This window comes from Montipora capricornis, unplaced genomic scaffold (assembly GCF_036669925.1).
Source record: "Montipora capricornis isolate CH-2021 unplaced genomic scaffold, ASM3666992v2 scaffold_475, whole genome shotgun sequence".
Taxonomy (NCBI): Eukaryota; Metazoa; Cnidaria; class Anthozoa; order Scleractinia; family Acroporidae; genus Montipora; species Montipora capricornis.
Window position 1 is genome coordinate 675001 of NW_027180212.1, and position 17500 is coordinate 692500.

A 17500-nucleotide genomic window follows, 5' to 3' on the forward strand; every position below is an offset into this window, starting at 1 on the left:
TATGTCATCCTTTTTTCATTATAAAAATAAATAAATAAATATTGCTAGTGCTAATCACCCTTACTTGCAGTCGAAGACTGAATTGCGAAGGGCGCGGCTCACGACATCGGGCTGAAAGCATACAAAGGCGCCTCTGGCTGCCGCTATACAGCCCATGTTTGATGTTGGAGCACAGCACCACAGCTAGATGTTAATTAGCTGTGAGCCTATTTTGATGAGGGAGGAAAACCAGAGTACCCGAAGAAAACCCCTCGAGTCAGGTTAAGATCGACTGAAACTCAGCCCACATGCTAGCTGAGGCCAGAATTGAACCCCGGCTCGCAGTGGTGGGAGGCCCGATAGATAACCACTAAGCCACCCTGACACCCTACCAGCTCCATCATTTGAAGATCTTGTTGGCTGCTTCCAGCTAGCTCTCTATCAACACTACAACAGTGGTGGGGAACCAATCTATGGGGCAGATGAAATACACATGCACCAACACTGTTCACACAACTGCTGAATTCAATTACCAACTAGGCTCGATTACCAGCTGCTGTTTTGGGAATTGAGTCAGCGCTCACTCCCGAAATCAATCAATCAATAAATCCCGAAGTCTATTCTTGGGGAGGATACCAGAACTCTAGTGAGCAACGGATCATGAGCCTCATTACCAACAGGAAAAGTGCTCAGAGCAAGGAAAGGCAAGGGCTGCAAAAAAAAAAAGAAGCGTCGCTCCATTGCATATACCGGGAATTTCGTACTTCAGGTAAAATATACACAGAAACTACATTTCAAAGTCTTGGAACAAACATATACACACGTACCTTGCTAATGATTGGGGTTTTTAAAATTATAAGCAATATTTTTTTTAAATCAATCGGTAACCACCACTTAAGCCTAAGAGACTTACAACATATTACTTTTCATGTTACATGTAGGTCACAGAAGACTTCAATTCTCCAAAAACAAAGTGGACTTAATGCTCATTTAATTGGTCTTTCACTTACTGGTCTGGCAGCAGTACCAGTTATTGGATTTTCAAAAAGTCCTAGAACTGTGCTTAAATACAAATATGACCTACACATGTAGCCTTGGGGCACCAAAGCTATCTTTATGAACAAAATGCCAAAGCAGTTGAGGTATATCTACATGTAGCAATAGTGTAGTCGCTCCAGAGTACATACATGTAATTATATAATTTTAATAAAAAATACTGCAAGGAGACACGATGACTTCATATTATTAGTCCACTGGTACTGCTAAGGCAAAGTCTGCAATATTCTATTTTGATCATCATAACTGCATGTCAAGTTAATGAAGGATAAAAATTAAGATTAAAGACCAATAAAGTATCTTCTTTTTCTCTAGCTGAACTTTTGATAGACAATATCATAACGTCCATGCCAAAAAGGTTCCGACAAAACTTATTTCTTCCTGTGCAATTCACATGGCATAGTGCTTGGTGGAACACCAGCAAATTCCTGGCAGCAGTATTGTGTCCTCCAGACGTGTCCATTCACAGGCCTGTGGAGGTCAAAGTTACAGGAGAAATTGTAATTTGTTACAGTGGTATAGATGAGCAAAGTTGTGTGTAATAAAATGCAGCAAGCACTGGTTAACATATGAGAAAAACATTCAGGACACAGCTTCCTCCTGTCATGCTGAAGTTTGATCGAAAGAGACTGAAAGATCGCACTTGGAGCCAAAACACAAGTAGCATTTCCTGTGTGCTACAGTTTTGAAGGATTCAAACAGTTGATGCAACGAAGTAGAGCACATACATTGTATTGTGCAATCATTATGAAGTTCAACTGTTATTGTGATGACATTTCATACTTGTAAATAGTTTCATTTTTTCATTGCATTGTATAATGTTTCACTGATGTCAAGCTTGTTTATTGAATTTATTGCAAAATGAATGACACAGCTGGTTTTTAATGACACTTACATTAGAGCTTATGTAAGATTATAATACAGTAAGCTTATCTTTAAAAAAATGTTTAAAATACAAGGTGAGTTGAACGAGCGTTTATATAGGCGACTGCAAAAATGGTTTTCGGTCAGTTAGCTGTTCAGTGTAACTCTCAGTTAGCCGCTGAAACCACTAAACAGTCTAACCAAGAAATTAAAGTTCAACTAACTGTTGTTCACGAAATCAAAAAGCATCGCAAGCGCTGTCTACCTGAGTAATTAAATCAAACGAATGAAATTCGTTACTCACCTTTCATTATTCAAGACTTTCTGCAAAAAGGGCCACAGTCTAAAACATAACTGAAGGAGGATACACGAAGCTTCTTGGAAAGAGATAGCACATTAAACGATGTAAAATAGACCGCAAAACAATAACTTTCGTGACAGATCTTTGATTCGGGAAGAACGCTTTCAGTCAATATTTTTGCTCCGATCACGCAGGATATACACAAGTTTTAACTTATTCCTCGATATATCTTCGCGAAAAAACCTCGATATAAACCTCCCAGATGTCAAATTATAATTTGCGAAAACAGAAGAAGGAAATATTTGCGCTTTGGTGCCAAAAGAAAAGAAAACTACAGCAGAACCTGCCATCATCACGTTGGAGCAGAAATTTGCTCTTGTTGTCATGACATCTTGCACATGCGCAGTCGTTTTGCAGCTCTGTCGCTCTGACCTGGCTTGAGCCTGCGATCCAATCAATAACCAGTCCCTGGTCAGCGGTCAACTTCAAAAAAACAGCTGACCTCGAGGCCGCGATATGGTCACGTGATACTGGTCAGCGGCTATCAGCAGCTACTTTGACAATGTTATGACGAAATTCATGATCAATAACAGGACAGACGCATGAAAAACTGACATCAATTTGTTAAGGACGTTCGCGCGAAAAATTTTCAACATTGATTTTTTTCTGAAACTTTTACCACTGTAAGATGATGAGTTAGTTATGTCAGAAATGTAAAAAAAATGGGGGGTCACCGACTTCGTTTTGGAGAGAACATGCCCGGAAAAACACCCAAAATGTGACAAAATCGGGCTTCGTTAGCGAATAAGGCCAGTGTCTGTAAACCCAAATATATTGCAATTAAATCTTTGAAGTGAAATCTTCTCTGCCAAATATTGTTTAAGTGGACTTATTAAGTGAATTTAGTCAACTGGTGAGGTTCCTTAAAGATCAAATTCGCATTTAGCGACCACAGTTTCACGCCCCTTGCAGCCGCAAGATGGCAGGATTTGATGTCCCGTAAGCAGAAATCTTGAAATTTTTTTAACTTCCCACATTGATTTTTTGTTCATTTTTGGACAACGAGGAGATAATTGTAAATAAAATCCGTTTCTGGAAAGAAAAATAGGGGTCACCGAACGTCCACGACCGTTAAATCCAGGCAAAGCTATAGCAATGGCCTTTTGCCCTATCATTTCTCATTTTATTACTTAGCGCGCGCGCTCGTGTATGACGTGGCGTGTGCATTTGCGTGCGCAGTAAGGATGCGCAGAAACAATTGGCGCGAACGTCCTTAAATTGCCTCCTTGATGAGCTCTAAACTTGAGCCTGTATATGGGTTCGGGATACTGGTCACATTGGCATACATGCAGGGGTGGACGGACGTACGATCGTACCGTGACCAAAACCATATTTTCTCGCATCGATGGGTTACCATATTTTCTTAACTATGCTGCTCCGCGCGCGCGGAGCTCCGCTATTAACTCTGTTTAAACTAGAACCGTTTGTTTCGGCGCTTAACAACAGAACGGGAACATCAGTTGACAACGGCGCGCGCAGAAAAATGTCCATATTATGTCAGATTAAAGTAGAGTTCAGACTTTTCCGCGTTCTCTCGCGTCGTCAACTGAGGTTCCCGTTCTGTTGCTAAATCAACCTCAGTATTAGGTGAATTTCAACCAACCTCTAGAAACTCGGATAACAATGGGGAAATCTCTTTAATTGTTTGGTGATGTTTCACCGCATCGTAAGTTCATACCCACGATACTGACGTCATCATTATGTATCTGCTTCATGGTGGTATAGCCGTTCTAAAACGCTGGAAAACTTGAGCGGGCAAGTGACAATTTGTTTCGCTCGTCGCTGTGATTTGCTGAGAATGTGGCGTGAAATGTTCAAAGGCTTTGAAAAAGAGGCTGAATTGATGTTCTTTTACTTTACTCTTTTGTTCTCTTCTTTTTTTACCTTCAGAGTGGGTGTGTTCTTCTTTTTGGTGTTGAGCAGGGTTTTTGGAAATTTGTCTGCAGTTGAGTTATTCATCAAGGAAAGACCAACATTCATGTCAGTTGTTGAATATTCTTCTATTTTCTATTACATCATGATAAGCTCAATAATGGACGCATTTTGATTTGTTCTCAACTATGATCTATTAGAGGACAGACGCATAGCTCACGTAAATGATCAAGAATTTGTAGTTCTTTATTTTATAAACCAAATAGATTCCATGTTGCTGTGGAACTGAGGGAGCTTAAGCACGCTTCTTTTTGAGACGCGGACGGCAATCGGAAGAGAACATTTCGCGTGCTAGGACGGTGGTGTCTCACAGATTTTTATACTTATCTCTAATGGAGAAAAAATACTTAGCAATATCATTGTGGTTGAGTGAAGACAAGTTTAAAGAGAAGACAGCTCACTATCGGTTGCCGTCCGTGTCTCAAAAACGCGCCTGCCTAAGCTTTCTAATAACATATCACAGAAAACGTCAATATGTGGTTGAATCAACTTGTTAAGTAGTTTATATTGTAGCCGACAATTTATTTCAGAAGTTCACCTTCTATCTGCTTTCTTCATTCTTGGCGCAAGAAACCCCAGTTACCATTTTTAACCTTGCCTTGTCTTTGCATTGCAGACACGAATCAGCGAGTGGATATTACAGAATCTCGGTGTATTTTTTGGCCAAAGTCTTCTGTGACCTCATCCCCCTTCGTCTTGTACCTGCCTCTATATTTTCAGTCGTTGTTTACTTTATGACAGGTAATTGTTTTCGTTGTGCATGATGTGATTTCCTAAGTATTCGCTTACCCTCCCGGATCCCGTTTGTTCAATTATCCCAGATTGAAAATTAACCAAGGAGTTTATTTCTCTTCTCCTAAAGTTTGTTGAACAACAAAAATTGAAAAACAAAAATAAGGAAATGAAACTTTCACCAAAAAAGTTTGAAAAATGAAACAAAATTTTACGCTCATGCTGGATTAAGAGATAGCGACTTTCATATGACCTTGAAAAATAAACGGAAAAACAGAATGTAAACAAAAATGCAAAACATTTAATTGGCTTATCGAACAAAAACAAACGAGCGCGTATTTTCATTGGCTTAGCAAACACGGATGCAAATAACGTCATCTCTCCATGGAACTCTCTGGAAAGTTTCGCTTTGACATCATTTGAAATGCAGTAATGTGATTGGGCAATCGAACTGTTTACTGCCCATATTAGGAGTTTCCTTGGCGGGAATGAAGAGGTGGTTTGTTTTAATCTTGCCAAACATTGGTCCTTGAAACAAACTGCGAACACTTTTTCAAGGTCATACGAAAATCGCTCTAAGTATTTCATTGGTGTTGCGCTCACTCGTGAAATATTTTTCAACACGAGAAGAGAAATTTCGTATCTCCAAGCGGCCATGTAATATTCTATTTATTATATAAACACCAATGAAATACTAAATCATTTCACGAAAGGCATCGAAAGGCGCGTTTTTATATGTAACCATAGCAACAGTGATCTTTTCGCGTGTGAAGATATCCTGTTTTCGCTTGAAAGCTCATTTGGTATTTCATTGGTGTTTATATAATAAAATGCTTTATCAATTGAGCTGCGAAGCCACATCTGTTAGGATCAGGGAATTTTTTTGGAGTTCTGGAAGGGGTCATACGTTCGATTCCCAGTGAAGCTCTTTTTCAGTCCATTGCTCAAATTTTGATGTTAGTTTATTAGTATATTCTCAGCACCAAATACCCCAAATTTTCTCAATTTTCTTGCAGGCCTTGATCGTCAAGTTGCAAAGTTCTTTATTTTTACGTTCACCCTCATTTTGACGAATCTCTGTGCTTGCAGTGTGGGTTTCTTTGTCAGCGCATGCGTACGGACGTTCGCTATAGCAAACCTCCTAGTTGGTCTGCCTTATGTGTTCATGATGGTAAGTGATTTTTTTTCAATTTATTGATTGACTCCGTTTTTGCTTTTAATGTTAGGGGATTTTCTTTATTGTGTTTTAATTCGGCACCCTGTTAAAGCAAGTTTATTTTCATCATGTCTAAAGTAAGTTTTTCCATAGTTAATACAGGGGAATGGTTATGAAACCGGCCAAATTTCTTTGTTGTAGGTTTTTGTTCACTTTTTTTGGCCTTGACCGTGCACAAAACACAGTAGTTGTTTACTCCGTACTGAGGAACTAACCAATAGAAACGTGTTGGTTACGTAACTCATACATAGTGTATGAGCGCAAAACAAAAGATTGTGTACGGTCGTGGAATCTAAATCTTGGCTTCTTTGTTTGCTCCTTTGATGTTTGCCGAGTTTCAAAACCAGCCCCTCTATTAACTATGGTTATTCACAACGAACTGTTTTCATTGGAAAGCCCCATCCACACTATTGCTTCTTTACGATTCTCGTTTTTTATATCAGCAATAAACGAAGCAATTTACTTTCATCCACACAAGTTCAGAAATATGTTTTTGTATAAAAAGGAATACTTTTTTGATGATATACGCATTCAACAATCAGCCTCACTAAAACTAATAAATCGGAGACTTCTTCTCTCGTCTTTGCCTTTCGTCGTTAGAATTTTGCCTGGCGCTCGGACAAACCCATCCATGCAGGCTGGCTTTTGCTATTCCTACTTTTTTTTTTCTCGCACTAAAATCAGTTTCGTAAAATAGCTCTTTTATTTTCTGTTCTCTAACAGGTATTTGGTGGTGTCTTAATAAATCTAAACTCTATTCTAAGTTGGCTGGCATGGATAAAATATATCAGCATATTCCGCTATGCAATGGAGGTAACTTTTGTATTCTCAACAGAATATCACGCTTCTGATTAGTCAATGACGAATGCATAAGTAGGTTATAGAGTGCAACACGGACGTTGCTATAGAAACACGATGATGGAGTAACTCCTGCTGTTTTGAAAGTTCTCAAATTGCAGCACTCACGTAATTTTGAGAACTTTCAAACATCACTTGTGCCCATAAATCACGAAATGCACTGGTGTTCATACGGTTTTCTATACTTGTACGCCCAGGCTCTTGCTGGAATAATCTGAGTTTCAATGTTGTGTGTGAATGTCGCGATCTCTGAATCAGCTACAACGAGTGTTTAGTTATTATTAGTTGTTGTCTAGTTTTTGAAAAAACGCTAAGAAGGGCAGTGGCGCTTTAAAGTTTCAAACTATTAGTTTGAGCTATTCTAAGTGTTTCATGACGTTCCCATCTTTGTTTATGTTGTACAATATGGGCGAAGTAGGCTATAACCTTATTGCATGGTACGTACGGATTTGAAACAAACAGAGAGAAGGAAAGATTCATTGTTGTTTGTCCACGTTGTCGTCAAAACCTTAAAATTGGTAATTTGTCGTTGTTGTCAGACGAGTACGGGAAAGAAGGTACAAATGCGTGCCGCCCGTGCAGCACGATTTTTGTTTCCTGTTTTAACCAATAATATTACTGCTTTTTGGCGTTGTCGTTGCCGTTTCCGTCGTCGTTTGTTAAACTCCCTATTCTCATATTTGGGTACGTAATTATTTCATCCATTGTCTTTTAGATACTAGAGATCAATGAGCTTCACAACATGCACTTCCATTGTCCAGCGAACTCTACTCTTTGGTATGTCTTCTTTATTCGCGATTTGGTGTCGATATAGTTAGCGAAGTTGAGTGGTTAAGGCACCGGCCGTGAAATGTGAAGGTCTAGTATTGCACCAGCTCTACATACATCATGGCACAAAGCTTTCTCTTTTCCAGAGTCCATAGCCTCTGTAGCAAGCAGCGATGTCTTTCTCGGAGAAGAAGCGCTTCGAAGCCGCGAGGGGAATGTTCCCCCCCTGCCCCATTCCCCTCGCGGCTTTGTCGCTCACATTCGCCCTACAAAAGACAAAACCGCCAACTGGAGGCTACAAATACCATGTAGCTCTTTTAAATCCGTTATCTCATCGAATCGATATACGACACAGCGCAATTTTGTTTTGGGTTGAGGGTCCATTGTTCCCTTTGTAAGTTCATTTGTGCTCATAGTTTTCTAAACCACTCCATCAGAGAGCAGTGAGTATAACAGCGTTCTACTACCCCCCCTCCTGCGAATTATGATAGATAATTTTTTTTCTGTTGATCTGCACAAAATGGTCTCATAAATATTCGTCATGAAATTTATGTTTTTATGTGTTCATATGTTTATTTATAATTCGGAGTGATATAGTGTTCGCGCTAAGCGATAACCTCTCGTTTCCCACTAATATGGCCTTAGGTCGAGGCTATGTTTTGGTTTTGTTGGGTTTTCTGTATTTTTGGCAGGGAACCCATGTTTTGCCTTCTTATTATAACATTAAGAATATATATTATTAATATAATTTAATATAATATTTTAATTTTTATTGTTAGTAATAGTAGTAGCAGTAGCAATAGCAGCAGTAGCAGTAGCAGTAGCAGTATATTTATCATTATCATTTTACTCCAGGATTGATTTGTTTCATTGTTTTGCTGTCTTGCAGCGTGAGTGATGGCAATCAATACTTGTCCTCACAAGGAATTATTGTCGATCACTTGTGGTACAATGAACTGGCACTGGCCGCCATGACTGTTGTCCTGATGACATTTGCTTATATAGCTCTAAGATTAATCAAAAAGGAAAAATGAAGAAGCTTTTGTCAATCGTAGTCCGCCACAAACGGATTCTTTTGGAATTTCTTTAAAAACAAACAAACAAAATGACACAAAAGTTTTAACCTTTTGACTACCAGGAATGATCAGCATGTAAATTCTCCTCACAATTTCAGTCAGACAGGTATTGAGAATGAAGTTAATTATCAGCTTAAGAGGCGTGATTCTGATGTAACACCAAATTCTCATGACTACTCAACGAAGAAATTTATTGTACTAATTAGGAGAATGAACGTTTTCATCTTGGGAATGAAAGGGTTAAGGTGTTATGCGTCTGTGGGAAGGTTGGAAAACTAGTTGCTTGGCGACGTGCGAAAGAACAACTAAAAAATCAGATTGTCCATTCAGGACCCAGATAAACCACCTTTGCTCTACATGAATTCTGGTAGTTCAATGGGTAGAGCATCCGATCGGAGGTTGCAGGTTTTATAGGCTGCCCTATCTTGTCACCTTGAAAGAAAATTTCCCGGGAGACCCACGCCTTAACCACGTAAATCACCTCTTCGATTACTGTGTTGCCAGCATGGTTGTCCTGGTGGTGTGATAGGGAGCTTACGAAACGACGACGCCGACGGCAGCGACGACGCTACAAAACAATAGGTTTAGTGAGCAAAAACAATAGCTCTGCACGCTCTGCACGTGCGTTTTACAATTTGGTACATTTCTTTGCCGTCATCTCCTAAATGACGACGTGAAATGACCAAATTCAAGGTTCTGTGGAGGACGTTAGCACATGACGATGAATTTTCAGTTCTCTCTCTACGCTTCCAACCCACTCATACCAGTTTAATTCCGCGACAGTTAATACACATTTTTAACGCGAAACGACATCAAAAAGCTTCGTAGTGATATGAATAACGCGAACTTGTATTTTTAAATGAATTCCTCGTAGCCGCCGTCGTCCTCGTTTCGTAAGCTCCCTATTGGCTATCATTCCCGACTAGAAGCGGGGGAACGTGGGTTCAAATCCCGCTCACGGCAAATTTTCTTTCAAACATTTATTCAGTTGAAAATATGACTATTTGAGGTGTACGGGGTCAGTGTTTCTTTCATGTACTCTTCATACACAAATAAAATTAGCGTGTATCCCTTTTGGATCCTTCCCTGTCATCCGCTAAGTTGACTACGGTCGTGTATCGTTAACTTGATCCTTAGTTGGGGAGATATTGGCTCCCCTACCTTGTCACCTTGAAAGAAAATTTCCTGGGAGGTCCACGCCCTAACCACGTAAATCACCTCTTTGATGGCTGTATTGCCAACATGGTTGTCCTGGTGGTGTAGTGGTTATCACACCCAACTAGTAACAGGGGGACGTGGGTGGGCGAATTTTCTTTCAAGTATTTATTCAGTTAATTTATCCGTAGGTTCGAATCCTTCCGAGGACTTTTTCTTTTCGTTCGTCACCAAGCAGCTAGTTTTCCAAAGACTGAAATCAATTACACTTATTTTAAAAAAATATTGACTTGGCAAACGTAAAGCAATTACTAGCAGTTAGTATTCACTAATACCACAATAGTAGAAGTTATACACTTGCTGTATACTAACGACTTTGTTTTAACATTCGCGAAACTCAAATTTCCCAAAATGTTTTACGAAACGGATTCCTTGAACCTACGAGGGTTTTAAAAACACGCACATTGAATTAGTTAGAAACTTAAATGAATAAAATGAAACGTAGAAAACTCACCAAAGGTAAGCTGTTGATTTTACGTTTTAAATAAACTTGTCCAACGGTATGCTCATTGTGGAGTTTTGTTTCACTTATTTGAAGGGTGGTCTGCCGCGCTAGTTAATTTTCCGGCCCGTTTAGAGCAAATAGCTTTATTTTTGTCAACCTGCAAGCAAGCTCTTGATTTTACGCCTTGGTTTTTCTTAAGGTGGACTTCGCTATTAGCCGTCAGCAAAACCACATAGTTTTTGTCAACTGGATGGTGATCATTCATCCAGTGTGTAGCGCACTCCTCCCTTTGATCGACTGAAGCGAAGTGAAGACATTGATGGCGCGGACGACTCAAGGGCGCGTGGCAGCCTTAAATTTCACTTGTTCTCTGCGTATGGTCATCTCACTTTGACAACCAGGAAGAAGCCTCTAGTAACTCTTTAAGCTATTCCTCGTGTCTTCAAAGTTTCTCCCGTAGATTACACGTTAAACCATAACCAAGTGGTCAAACTCTTTTCGGTCACTCCTCCTTTGTTCGAGATTTGGTGCGCCCATCTTTTGTCATGCCTGCGCCGTTCTCGTCGCTCTAGACTAACCAAGTGCCGAAATAAATAATAAAAATAGATAGACAAAAATAGACAGATGCCTCACACCAATTCGGTGACCTAGGTGTTTCAAATATCTTTAAGTCTCTGTTACGAACCTAGAAAGGCCCATCAGGCCGGCGGTTTCCGTAGCAGGAAGCAGGACTGGAAGTATTTCTACTTCCCCATGGATTGGATGCTAGTCCATCGCCGGTACCCATTTACACACCTGGGTGGAGAAAGGCACCGTGAGAGCAAAGTGTCTTTCTCAAGAACACAACACAGTGTCCCCGGCCAGGACTCAAACCCAGACCGCTCGCGCCTCCTACAATTTCTCTAGCTTTATGAATGCGTGGTAAAAAGGAAAAAGATTATCAAGCAGTACTTGATTTATTTATGAAAAAGCCATAGAAGGATGGAAAACATTCCCTTTGATTGTATTTTAGTATGTTCTGGGAGCAATGGCCTTGCACCGCATATTATTAATGAACTATTTAAGCAGAAAAACTCTAGATATTCACTAAGAAACAGCAGCTTCGATATCCTTACTTTTAAGGACGGTGCCTACTATTGTTACTGCGCATACGTTCCTCGCATCTCAAGATACTCAGGTTTCCTATTGGTGGTGCTTACCAATACAGAGATGTTTTTGCGCAGTTTCGAGCTATGCGGAGAAAGCGGAACTCGGCAAGTACTGTTGGTATCCAAAAAGAAAATTGGGGGTAGCCACGCATTTTTCAGAGATAATTAAGCTTCAATTTGGAAAAGAACGCCATACATTTCTTTGTATTTAAAAGCTTTTTGCGAATATTGTTGATTAATAATCTTTGAAAAATGCGTGGTTACCCCCAATTTTCTTTTTGGATTTTAATAACACTTGTTAAGATCTGCTTTTCCCGCATATTCATAAACCGCGAAAAAAATACCTTTGAATTAGTAGGCACCGTACTTAACACTATTACCTATGGAAAGCATTCTTTAAGAAACCAAGGACCTTACATATGGTCCAAACTAAGAAATAAATTAAAGGACTCCTTGAACATTGAATCTTTTAAAAAGAACATAAATGATTAGGAAAATAGACCAACGTCATTTTTAAACAAGAACGATAATAGCTGTAACGTCTGCAAATCCTTAGACTACTGATTTTTATGTCTATTGTCTTATTTTTCACATTTTCGTTCGATATACATATTTAGCATATACTAAAACAGCGGATAGCGTTTAACTCGCGCGCTGATCGGCTCGTCAAACTCCGAATATCCTGTGCTATTTATCTCCGAGCAACTCGGGAAAAAATGGCGTCCCGATTTGCATCCGTGACAAGTGAAGAAAAAATCCAAATTAATTTTTTGTGCTGTATTTCGCGGCTCGGTAAATATCCACCGCTAGCCACCTCCACTTCGGTGAATAGTTGTTAAATATTTCACAACTGTATATATTATTTTAATATGTTATTTATGTATTTTTTTTATTCTGTTGAGTCCCCAATTAGTTGAAAAAACTAAATACATTGACATATTAATAAACCATTTCTTTTCTATCATGGTTCTTCATCGAGTTAGAATAAGTTATGCCGCTTGGATCAAGACCCGCGCGCTATTTGTCTCGCGGCTCAAGTTCTTTTAGAGTTCGAAGAAAAAAAAGTCAGTTCCGGAAGCCAGGGTAAAGTTGAAAAGATAAATTACTTTTTCTGATTACTCGTTAAAGGCTTATATAATCACCTAAATGCCTGCAAGTGTCGTTTGTGGCTATCTATTTCAATGGATTTCTCTTCACCGAGCAAAGCAATCGATTGCGAAATGATCGGCATTTAAAAGCATTACATTGTAAGAACATACCGCAACATTAAAAGAATATCAAAATGGAATGTTTCTTTGGACTCACCGATTTTTAACAATAGTCGCGCGATGGCCAATGATTATGCGCGCGGCGTCGCGTGCCGCGCTTTTTGTCACGCGTCGCTTTTTGTCACGCGTGCCTCGCTTTTTGCTACGCGTGCCGCGCTTTTTTGAACGCTGTTAAAAAAAACCGCCAGCGTGGTGGATTTAAAAGCGCCAACAAGCTTCAGAAGCTTCACTCTACTCACTTTCACTTGCCAAGTCAAGAACTATAATATTATGGAAGGACCAGATTCGTCTAAACATAGTTTTCAAGACGTTATTGATACCTTAGCTGACATGAAAGGCCGGGATTCTAGTGATCTAAAGAAAAAGACCCTTTTACCATCTCCTGATTCAAACCAGTTTCCACAATATGCTGAACGGACAATCTCTGCACCAACAGACCAAATGAATGGTGAGTAAGATATGTTCAATCGCTTTATCATTGTATTTCCAAATCGGAACAGTTAAAAATCGCAATAATCCAAAGTCGCAATGAATCCGAAACTGATGATACTTTTAATATTATTTATGTTATGAATTGTCTATGACGGTTGATCATGATGGGTAAAATTCGATTCGATTTTAAAGCACATCTTTGCTGCTTCTGTGTTTCGTACAGTTTGAGAAGTAAATTGAGTGAAAATGTTGTAGCACAGTATTACAAAACGACAAACACACGATTAAACGCCTTTTTGTAAGGCACAGATCCGGAAGTTTCTGTATGGCTCGTCACGTTTAATACGCTGCTCTCACCATCGATCAATTAGATGATGTTGTACTGTTTACACACTAGATCAAGTCAGTCTGGGTAGTCGCTTCGACAGGCGAATCTCGAGTGGAAGTTCCGAACCACTCTGTTTCAGAGGGCCTGTTTTCGACCAGGGTAATTTTGTCTAACAACACAAGAGTTAAAATTAATTTAACAGGTGTAGATATTGCACAACCATTGTTTCAGCCCTAACCAATGAGTATTTTTGCCTTCATTTTGATGTTTAGATTTTGATAAGCAGCCAATGCATAAACAGAAGTCCACGAAATCTCGTTCGTCCTTCGCGCTCGAACAAGTGCTGCACTTAGAGCGAGTTTTTGAACACCAAAAATACCTGGGCAGCAGAGACAGAAAAAGAATTGCAGAAAAGCTACGGCTGACCGAAACACAGGTAAGCTTCTTTGCTTGAATCCGTTCAGTTTTTGTCTCGTCGTGACTCAGGTTTGCTCGCTGTCCTGGTCACATGGTTCGGTATAGCTGAAAACCAGAAACCCATAAGAGTTGAAACGTGTAACGACCCTTTGTGTGCTGGGAAACAAGCTTCTGAATGTTCAATTTGCTAAGTGCCATATTTGGAACAACAAGAGCGAGGGGTTTCCAAATATGGTACTTAGCACTGAAACTTTCAACCAATCAGTTCGCACACGTTTCAACCCTTATGGGTTTCTGTGAAAACTTAATCGGCAATTTTTACCGAAAAAGTATCGATTTGTTCCTACCATCACAGTTGTACTTAATCAAGTTAAACGCGCTCGTTGCAATTTTTGGTTTCATTCTACTATTTTTGTTGATATTTCTGTTTTTTTTGTCTCATTTTTCCACGTTCGTTTTATCTTGTGCCTGAAGTACACAAGCGAATCAAATTGCACATTCGTCGTATGATGTTGTTGGGTTTGTCCTGATTGTATTAGGATGTGTTTTTGTAACAATCTGATGAAACTGGTTGATAAAATGCCTCTATGTCCTGGACATTTTATCTAAATTGAAGTCAGTTTGGCGGAAATCCTTTTGCGTTATATGTTAAATAAACTTCCATTTGTGATCTCTCTAATGTTGCAGGTAAAGACTTGGTTCCAAAACAGGCGTATGAAAGAGAAAAGAAAACAGGCTGAAGACGTCGAACGAAGATCCAAACTGGCATCGATTAATAACCTTGCCCACAACATGAACAACAGTTTCCAAGGTCGCCCGTACCAGCCTCCGCCCTACCAAGAAAGACCTTTTGTGCTGAGACATGATCTAAAGCCAGAGTACGCGTACCCATCATCCTTTCCTTGGAACAGTCAGGTGCCTCCATATTCGCCGCCACCTCCATATTGGGCAAGTTACCCAGGGCCATACCCAGGATACTTATAAAATACGTATCGTATACTTCTTAATCGACAAGAGAAAAATTGAATGGGTAATATTCGGTACTGACGGTATTATTTAGTAATTTATAGATTCTTTACAGGTTGTTTTTAGTGGTGACCCGCGATTTGTACTAAAAAATTATACCAAATGTACAGCTTTAGTTCCTAGATTTTGAAATGATATTCATAGGTTGTTATCATTGCAAATAATTATTTCTTTTGGACTTCATTCTTACTAGCATTTTTCCCACATTTGAGGCTAGTTTAGTAAGCATAAATATTGTTACAAAGAAAACCTATTCCAGCTTCCTGGAATTTGTATGATTGTGAATAAAATAGAGATTATTGTTATCAATGTTGATGCTAATAGCTTGTGGTCCAGTTTATTACAAAATATTTTAGTTATGTTTGAGGAGAGCCAAGAGCCAAAAACTGTTTTCTTTTTTCTTGAAATTTTTAAGTGTGCTTGCTTCACATTTTATTAATCAATACTGGCATTCCACACCATTTTAAGCTATCTCCACTACAATGCTATAATAGTATCTCATAATTTTCTCCCATGTTGGTCTTTGCCTTTTTATATAGTCTTTGTTTTTGCCCGTAAAAAACGAAAGTGGATTGTTCTCAGAAGTCTCGTGCAGTGGTTTCAGTAGACTAAATCAGCTAACTAAATTTTGCACCCAATTCAAATCCTTTGAGAACAAGTCTGTTTGTTCCAGGTAACGTCGTTCTCATCTAAGTGTGGACACATGGCAGGAAAACATGTTCTTTGAAGTTTGTGTTTGGCAGCCGTTAAGCAAACAGTTGAAACTCTTGCGCGCGATAGTTCGGAAGTATTTGAAGCATACTTTATCAGAATTAGGGTTAATTTCTTAGAAAGTCTTCGATGTCCAGTCTTGCCGCCATTCTGGGAAAACTTGCATAAACATTTCTCAAACTTCAATTGATTGAAGACAAAACTTGTCACGTTTGCAGCCCATTAGGGCATGTTTTCCCGTCATATGTTCCCGCTGAGATGAAAACGACGGTATTACCATATCATTTAAATGTCAATGATACATTATCATGCAAATACTTAAATTATGAAGCATACGAAACAGCCATCATGATATTAAAACAGCCTCAAAACTCAAAGTTGGGGAAAAATGTTACATAGAAGATCAATTCAAAATCTTAGAAGAAGAAAAAAATTTTATGAGTCGTTATACCGCTCCACCAATATCAATCCCGAAATTTTCAAAAACTCGCATTTTTAAATTCAGAAAACGTAACCGCACTAAGCGAAGAAGAGAAGGAATCTTGTGAAGGATTAGTAAACGAAGAAGAATGCACAAATGCGCTCAAGGACTTCAACAAAAACAAAACCCTGGGCACTGATGGTCTGCCAGCTGAATTCTACTGATTCTTTTGGCCTGACATCTGTCATGATCTGCTAGCCAGCTACAACTTTGCTTCTCAGCATGATATGCTTTCTATAAGCCAAAGACGAGGAATAATCTCGCTTATCCCAAAAAAATCCAAGGATAAAACTCTTCTAGAAAATCCAAGGCCCATCTCTCTTCTGAACGTCGACTAAAGATTCTCTGACTAAAGTTATAGCCAAGAGAATTGAAAAAGTCTGGCCAACGTTAATAAACCCCGATCAAACTGGTTATGTTAAAGGCCGCTACATTGGTGAAAATGTAAGGTTAATCTACGACTTAATACAGTTACACAGATAAGCTAAATCAAAAAGGTATTGCCATTTTCTTGGACTTCAAAAAAGTGTTCGATTCCATTGAATGGAACTATCTCTTAGAAACACTTCAGCTCCTCAACTTCGGCAATGACATTCAAAATTGGATAAAAATTTTCTATAATGATGTTACCAGCTGTGTTCTGAATAACGGTTATGCTTCGACTTTTTTCTCCCTACAGCGGGGAGTCAGACAAGGTTGTTAGTTGTCTGGCGTCCTCTTCGTTTTCGGCATAGAACTCCTCTCTAGATTCATAAAAAATGATCCCACCATTAAAGGCATCCAAATCAACAAGAATGAGGTTAAAATAAGTCAATATACCGACGACACAACAGTATTTGTTCGTGACTTCGACTCCGTTACGAGTCTATTGAGGGCGTTGGATGATTTCAAAGAGCATTCTGGTCTAGAAATAAATACCACTAAAACCGAAGCAATGTGGTTAGGCGAATGGAAAGACAAAACAGATGAACCTTTTGGTTTTAAATGGCCAAAAGAACCTATCAACGCCCCTAGTGTCTTCTTTTCTTACAACCAAGAAAGTGCTAACAAACTGAACTTCGGTGAAAAAATATTTAACCTCGAGAAAACGCTAAACACTTGGCAACTGAAGGGAAGGGCAGGGAAGCCCCCTAAAATCAAAAGAAACACCATAATTAGAGAAAAGAACAACGGCGGATTAAAACTGT

The 17500-nt window shown here is 39.2% G+C and overlaps 2 protein-coding genes across 3 annotated transcripts in view; both read left to right on the forward strand.

Moving 5' to 3' along the window:
• LOC138036257 (broad substrate specificity ATP-binding cassette transporter ABCG2-like) overlaps positions 1 to 10560 on the forward strand; it is a 41463-nt gene extending 30903 nt beyond the window's left edge. For both annotated transcript variants that reach the window (XM_068882598.1, XM_068882599.1), the window contains exons 12-17: positions 4151 to 4240; positions 4809 to 4933; positions 5941 to 6095; positions 6864 to 6953; positions 7714 to 7775; positions 8656 to 10560. In XM_068882598.1, coding sequence (XP_068738699.1) covers positions 4151 to 4240; positions 4809 to 4933; positions 5941 to 6095; positions 6864 to 6953; positions 7714 to 7775; positions 8656 to 8800 — 667 coding nt within the window. In that variant the 3' untranslated portion in view covers positions 8801 to 10560. The remainder of the gene's footprint in view (positions 1 to 4150; positions 4241 to 4808; positions 4934 to 5940; positions 6096 to 6863; positions 6954 to 7713; positions 7776 to 8655) is intronic.
• A 2614-nt stretch (positions 10561 to 13174) lies between these two features.
• LOC138036285 (homeobox protein MSX-2-like) lies at positions 13175 to 15079 on the forward strand. The gene is made up of 3 exons (XM_068882621.1): positions 13175 to 13366; positions 13951 to 14114; positions 14783 to 15079. The coding sequence occupies exons 1-3, from the start codon at positions 13189 to 13191 to the stop codon at positions 15077 to 15079; spliced, it is 639 nt and encodes a 212-aa protein (XP_068738722.1). The 5' UTR covers positions 13175 to 13188.
• The last annotated feature ends 2421 nt before the right edge of the window (positions 15080 to 17500 follow it).

What these genes read in the sequence shown, in the direction of transcription:
- LOC138036285 (XM_068882621.1), top strand. Translation starts at nt 13,189, where the DNA reads ATGGAAGGACCAGATTCGTCTAAACATAGTTTTCAAGACGTTATTGAT. An exon ending in ACCAACAGACCAAATGAATG is followed by an intron (nt 13,367 to 13,950) that starts GTGAGTAAGATA and finishes TTTGATGTTTAG; the next exon opens with ATTTTGATAAGCAGCCAATG. An exon ending in TACGGCTGACCGAAACACAG is followed by an intron (nt 14,115 to 14,782) that starts GTAAGCTTCTTT and finishes CTAATGTTGCAG; the next exon opens with GTAAAGACTTGGTTCCAAAA.